Consider the following 7,745-nt stretch of genomic DNA (forward strand, 5'->3'; position numbering starts at 1 on the left):
TTAGTTCTCCTCTCAGTTTGCTTAGTGAATGGCAAAATTTGCACAAATCACACCTCATAGCCCTCACCAACATGATGGACACGTTGACATATCGCAGCAATGGCTCAAAGCGGCCAATGAGGCGTCTAGGTATTTGTGTCATTTATTTAAATTGTTAATTTTGTTTGTTACAACCAGAAACTGTACCTCATATTTTCTGAGACTGTCAATATACCAAAAGGTTGTGGTGGGAAGTTTCTAAATTTATTTAAGAAAGTGTATATTATTAATATTTTGATTATTTTAGTTAAGTTTCATATTCATTGGTGTAAATTTACTAATCCAAAACCTTTTTTTCTGTGGTATTGAAAGAATTAGAAAATTATATGGTTTCCATTAAGGACAGTACAAACAAAAAAGCTGTTAAAATGTATTTGTTGAATACTTTTAAGATTTTGTGAAAGGTTAAAGTCTTTTATTTTCTGTTTGGTCTATTTAGTTTTATTTCCACTCAGTTTTTGTATTTTACATTTGTGTATCTTTAACCCTGGCATTTATATTTTCTTTTCTTTTTTTTCAATTGTTATTCATGCAATAAAAAAATAAAAATAAACAAAAAATACGTTCGACCCCCAGGAAGTGCGGAGACTACACTCGTCTCCCTTTTAATCCAATGGGGTCGCTGTGACCATTTCTTTTACTGTCTATGGTGGAGGAAGATTTTAAAAAAGTATTGCAGCTATGCAAAGGTTTGTTTAGGTTAAATAAATAATAGCTCCATTTGATAACTGATGCTTTATTTTGGTGTATTTTAATCATAGGTGTCGCTGGAATTAATGTAGACGAAGACGTGGCTGTTCCTTTACTCTGCGCCGCTGGCTACTGACCAATCACAGCAGTCCGGTGTGCGACCGGCCCAATCACAGCAGTCCGGTGTGCGTCCGGACCAATCACAGCAGTCCGGTGTGCGACCGGACCAATCACAGCAGTCCGGTGTGCGTCCGGACCAATCACAGCAGTCCGGTGTGCGACCGGACCAATCACAGCAGTCCGGTGTGCGACCGGACCAATCACAGCAGGCCGGTGTGCGTCCGGACCAATCGCAGCAGGCCGGTGTGCGTCCGGACCAATCACAGCAGGTCTGTGTGCGTCCGGACCAATCGCAGCAGGCCGGTGTGCATCCGGACTAATGACAGCACGCTGTAGGCAGCTAAGCGGTGGTCGCGATGGCGTCTCTGGAGCTGAGGACTCGTCTGGAGGAGCTTCTGAAGAGACTCGACATCGACACGATCTGCGTCGAGCACCCCGAGGTGAAACCGAAGAAGTGTAGCACACACACACGCACACGCACACGCAAAAGTGTGTACACAAGTGCACTTAAAGTATATGTGCTTAAATATTATATTTTGAGGTAATGTGGCTTTTTTGTGAAATCACTTGTTTAATTTCTGTAGGTTTGTAACTCTCTAAAAGCTCTTTATTGTAAATATATTCTACAGGTGAGTCAGTGTATTCAGAGTAATGTAGGTTTTTAACAATTACCGGTTTGACGATAATTCATGATGAAATTCCCCACGGTTAGTGTTACCGTGTCATCTTTTTATTATCATAAAAACCGTATTAGATTACCGTGATTTGAACAGCAGGTGATTAATGAATATTGTTCAGTATAAAGCACAGTTTTCAGTATCTGTCTCAGTTTCGGTTTGAGTCTAAACAGGGCGGAACAGCTGGGAGGATATAAAAGAGTGCTGAGGGAATTATTCAAATTAATATATGAATTCATTCATTATATGAATGTTCCTCTGAAGGTCTAGACTGTCTTCAGAAGCGATTGATGGCGATCTTTTCTCTATGTAATAGATAACCTACAGCAGCGGTTCTCAGTTCCAGTCCTCGTGCCCCTGCTCTGCACATCTAGTATGTTTCTCTCATGGCTTCAGACATTTGTTCAGTTCAAACACAAGTGAAGTGGACATCACAGGACATTCCTCCATGATTCCAGTCTGAGGTGACCATTCAAGTGCACTGAAGTGTGCGACACAGAGTATGTGAGCGGAGCGAAGTCATTTTGCCTGGAGCTATCAGATTCTCTGAAAGTCTGAGCGTTGAGTTTCACTCGCTCCGAGATCGCTCCGCTACCGCTCCGTCACGAGCACAAATGATGCCAACTCACACATTAAACATATTCAGAGACGTGTGTGTGAGGGTAAAGCATGTTGTAAGTACAGTTTGTTAATGTAGTCTACAGATCGCGTGCATACATTCAGGAATGAAGAAAAACTGGAAAGTTACAGCATACTCTCTCTGTTTCTGAAGTGACTACCCTCAGCTTTTCCATCGAAGAGCAGTCAATCATTTAACATGGACTTGGGCTATTCTTCTAGTATTATGTATGTATTTTTGGTTTAAAATAATTTCTGAACAAAACAGATTTTCTAGTATAGTGTAATAATGTAGCTGTGTTTGTGATCAGTGGAGAGTGGAGAGAGGAGTGTCAGTGTGAACAGTTCACACATGATCTGAATCGGGTGTGATCTGAATCGGGTGTGATCTGAATCGGGTGTGATCTGAATCGGGTGTGATCTGAATCGGGTGTGATCTGAATCGGGTGTGTTCTGAATCGGGTGTGTTCTGAATCGGTTGTGATCTGAATCGGGTGTGTTCTGAATCGGGTGTGATCTGAATCGGGTGTGTTCAGAATCGGGTGTGATCTGAATCGGGTGTGTTCTGAATCGGGTGTGTTCTGAATCGGGTGTGTTCAGAATCGGGTGTGTTCTGAACCGGGTGTGTTCTGAACCGGGTGTGTTCTGAACCGGGTGTGTTCTGAATCGGGTGTGTTCTGAATCGGGTGTGTTCAGAATCGGGTGTGTTCTGAATCGGGTGTGATCTGAATCGGGTGTGATCTGAATCGGGTGTGTTCTGAATCGGGTGTGTTCTGAATCGGGTGTGTTCTGAATCGGGTGTGATCTGAATCGGGTGTGATCTGAATCGGGTGTGTTCTGAATCGGGTGTGATCTGAATCGGGTGTGTTCTGAATCGGGTGTGATCTGAATCGGGTGTGATCTGAATCGGGTGTGATCTGAATCGGGTGTGATCTGAATCGGGTGTGATTGAGAACCGATGACCTAAAGGAAGGGTTATTAATAGCAATGCTGTTGTGATCACGGAGGTTTATTAAGCAGTTATTTTGACTTTATATTTATTGACATTACAACAATAATGTGATAATACTGATAACTGTGATCAATGTGGTCACCATAATCCTGATAAGAAATGTTCATACTGTTATGTCCCTAGTGTAATGTACTGTAAGTGCTTCAGAGCCATAAAGTACTGCAAGTATCACAAACACCAACAACAACAGTGCCTTGACATGAAGGAAATATTATTTTGGTGCTCAAAGGGATACTCTTCCCAAACATAAATTTCTTTTAGCCCATGTTGTTCCAAACCTGTAAAAGCTTCTTCTTCAGAACATATTTCAAGATATTTTAATAACCAGAGGCTTGTGACCAGGGATGGGAAGATTACTTTTAAAATGTATTTCACTACAGATTACAAAATACAAGCTTTAAAAACGAATCAATAGTGTATTTAGTTAGATTACTCAGGTTTAGTAACTTAATCTAATTACTTTAGAATACTTTAAAATACTTAAGCTACGAAACACAAAGGAACATGTTAATAGTCTTCTTTTTATGCTTTCCAACTTTAATAAAAGTGATCAGATTTGTGTTTTCTTTGAATTTTATTTTTAACAACAACAGTTTTCCACAGAATTTCTATGAACAACAAAAACAAAAAATGTTATATCATTTAAATCTCAATATAAATTTGATGTGAATACAATGACTGTGGTTCTGTGCTGTTTCCAGAGCAGTGGCACAGACAGAAGCGTATTATTAGGGATCTAGACTCAATGAGAGACAGAGTCCAGAGACATAGATCTGCTGACCCCACCGTGACCTCAAGGATGAGGGGCAGGACGGGGCTGGTTATGTCTTATGTTGTAAATATTTTATTTTAAACCAGGAAGGCGAGCCAATGGATATCACACAAACCTGCAAACTTTGCTCAAGAATTCTGCGGTGAAAAACTGAAAGTAAGAACTGACGGCGCTTTCGGCATCTGACACTGCATTAAAAGCTCAGACACAACAAAAGACTAATCTAAATGATTTAATTTACTTCATTAATCTATCTCTTGTGGCCCACATATAGGCTAGTGCAAAATAAACTAGAAGCTAAAGTTCGAGGTTCAAACCTTGACGTTGGCTTGGTCTGGGGATAAAAGAGCCACAGTACGTGTGTGTCCAGCGTTCTTGAGCTGACCCGCTGCAAAAGGAAAACAATAGTCTTTTTCTATGGACCCTTGATATTTTCTGTTCTAATAAAAGTCTTTCTCTGTGGAACATCTGTAATATAGTCGGTTAGCTGGGTGCAAATAAAGTCATGCCTTTAGTTTTGTCCCGTTTGCTATTTCACATTCCAGTCACTAAAGCGTTGTGGGCAAAGACACAGAAGATAACTGAAGCAATGTGGTTTAAGTCAAGGTGATCATTAGGGGTCCAAGAACAATTGTTCGAGTAGAAGATGTAGTTACACAATGGACGTGTCTCTTTTCAAGTAAATTACGAGTCCTTATGTGAGTACTATTTAGGGCTGAAATGATTAGTCGATGTTATTGTCGAGTATTCGTTTGATTTAATTTGACCTAATTTAGAGCCTGCAGTAATGCGGTTTGACCAGTGTGGCGCTGTGGTGCAAGACTGTAATTCAGCTTCAAGTAATTCAGTTCAAGAAAAGAAGAATGAGAAGAAGAGACACCGTTCAGAGAAACCTTTTACTGTTAGAGAAACGCACCCGAGCCGAACCGAATGGCATTTGTATAGGAGAATATATTACGCGCGCTTTCCTCTCAATAACGAAATAACAACAACAACAATCACAGCAGTGTGAAAGCAGCAGTTAAAAATGCGTCTTATTACACCGATGTGGATGTTTGCACGAGCTCAGTAAAGCATTCACATCACGTCTGTAGTATTTTATGCAATACCTTAAATCAAGCAGCTTTATTTAATTATTTAAAATAACTGCTTTCTATTTGAATATATTTTAATATGTAACTTATTCTTGTGATCAAAGCTGTATTTTCTCCAGTCTTCAGTGTCACATGATCTTCAGAAATCATTCTAATATGATTTGCTGCTCAAGAACATTTATTATTATTATTATCAACGTTGAACACAGTTTTTCAGGATTATTTGATGAATATAAAGATCCAGAGATCAGAATTTATCTGAAATAAAAAGCTTTTGTAACATTATACACAATACCATTCTAAGGCTCGTGGGGTTATTGTAGAAATTAATACTTCTATTTAGCAAGGATGCTTTAAATTGACAAACACATTTAAGATAAATGCTGATCTTCTGAACTTTCTATTCATCAAAGAAACTTTAAAAATATTCAGCTGTTTTTAACATAATAATAATAAATCAGTATATTAGAATGATTTCTGAAGGATCTTGTGACTGGAGTAATGATGCTAAAATCAGCTTTGAAATCACAGGAATAAATTACATTTTAAAATATATTTAAATATAAAACAGTGGTTTTAAATAGTAAAAATCTTTCTAAATGTCACTGTTTTTGCTGTACTTGGATCAAACACATGCAGAAGAGACTTCTTTAAAAACAATGTTACTGTTCAAAAATGTTTGAGTCGTAGTGTATATTGTGAATAAAATGGTTTATCTAAAAATAAAACATCTAATCACTTACCTGTGTTTAGTTTCTTATCCATATTATACACTTACGAAAGGAGATGTTAGGCAGAATGAGCTGTCATTCAGTTCGAGTAATTAAATATAATTAATATAGTAATTAAATGTTAAATAAGAAGGTTTCTGTGTCATCTCATTTTGTGTGTCAAATATATTTATTTGTATAAATTAATCGTATAATAATTGTAATTACGTAATATTATTTCCCAAAGCTGAAGTGATTAGACTATCTTTCATTACGTATAACAATATTTTAACTAATTGCAAGAGCTGAATAATCAATCAAATCCTACCGATTAATCAGTAAAATAATCGACGATTAATCGTTCTAATAATCGTTAGATTAATCGATTATCAAAATAATTGTTTGTTGCAGCCCTAGTACTATTATATGCACAACATGAAAACAGATAACTAATATAGTGTCCCCTCCTCACTTTTTCAGTAATGTGTGATAGCTTGAAAAATATTTTTCAATTCTCTCCATTTTTAGGGTAATAGTTATTATTGGGATTCATTAAAGGTTATGAAAATATAATGAAATTATATGGATTTTAATAGTCATTTAAATGAACCCTTTTGAAGTCTTTGAACAGATCTTGAAGTATTTGCTGTCCTGTGGCGCCATCGTGTGGACAACATCAGCATTGTGGCCTTCATTTCTGACCAATATTTCTTTAATGATTCATTTATTGATATTATAGCCACATTAAAATCTAATTTACTGATTCTGTATCGTCAATGCTTTAAGAGTTACATTTTTAATCTACATTTTTAAGCAGTGATTTTATGTTAACGTGGCTGTTTTGGTTTATATTCCTAAAGCTATTATGTATTTTGACATCATCTTGTACGTGATTTGTCTGTTCTAGCGCTGAATCAGCTTCCTGGAGCTCGAGAGAGCGATGTGATTCTCCTCTTAGACATAAATCTCTCACAAGCACTCATTTAAATCTCTAATATGTTCTTCTAATTGTTCTGTGTTGATTGTAGTTTCTGTAAGCATTTCTTTCCCTCATTTTCACACTTAAACCGCTCACAAACACCTGAATTGAGCTCTTGGTGTGTTCTTATGGGTGGATTGTGTGCATTCACGGTAATATTTTATTTTAATAAGCACTTCACTATAAAAATGCTTTTATTTTGAGCACGATCGGTCTGCATTCGCTGATCGGAGCGGTGATTATCTCTCGTCTTTCTCTGTTCTCTGGCCACGCATCAATTATTAGTGACCCGGTAATAATCAGATATGTTGGTTTAGCTTGTATTTGTATTTTTAACAGATTTAAAAGTGAAACTAAGGGAGACTCCTCCCTTTCAGTCCTGGGAATTGCTCCTGTAGAGACGCAGTTTCTCTCAGACAATGGAAGTCTATGAGACATTTTTGATTTTTAATAAATAATTAAAAAAAATCTGTAAGTCTGATCAGTCTGAGAAGATATAGCAACACATTCCCCCCGTGCCACAGGTGTCTGCTGAGTTTGGGGCTTGTGGCTTTAAAGCCCTAGGACGAGATAGGTTTGGTAATTTAGGATCAGAAGAAGAATACAAAGAAGTTTGTGCCAAACCAACATAATAAATACATTTTTTTTTAAAGTAAATAAATAAAGAGAGAAGAAATGTATTTTGTCTAAAAGTTTATATATATATATATATATATATATAAAAGCCGGTGCTTGAAATATTTACATTTTTTAAATGATTGCAGTGTTAATCATTTTAATTATATATATATAATGGGTTAATCATGAGGACGACTGGCAGCAGCTGGTGTTTGATTCTTTAGACAGCGCTCACCAGACGACTCTAAACACAGACTGAACACACACTGAACACACACTGAACACACACTGATGGAGCTAACACACACTGAACACACACTGATGGAGCTAACACACACTGAACACACACTGATGGAGCTAACACACACTGAACACACACTGATGGAGCTAACACACACTGAACACACACTGATGGA

At 37.4% G+C, this 7,745-nt stretch overlaps 1 protein-coding gene across 1 annotated transcript in view; it reads left to right on the forward strand.

Moving 5' to 3' along the window:
* Positions 1-1,126: 1,126 nt before the first annotated feature.
* LOC128026703 (prolyl-tRNA synthetase associated domain-containing protein 1-like) overlaps positions 1,127-7,745 on the forward strand; it is an 11,318-nt gene continuing 4,699 nt past the window's right edge. Inside the window, exon 1 of the mRNA XM_052613970.1 lies at positions 1,127-1,289. Within this exon, the coding sequence (XP_052469930.1) occupies positions 1,206-1,289 (84 nt within the window). The 5' untranslated portion in view covers positions 1,127-1,205. The remainder of the gene's footprint in view (positions 1,290-7,745) is intronic.

The sequence above is a fragment of the Carassius gibelio genome, chromosome A13, assembly GCF_023724105.1.
Source record: "Carassius gibelio isolate Cgi1373 ecotype wild population from Czech Republic chromosome A13, carGib1.2-hapl.c, whole genome shotgun sequence".
Taxonomy (NCBI): Eukaryota; Metazoa; Chordata; class Actinopteri; order Cypriniformes; family Cyprinidae; genus Carassius; species Carassius gibelio.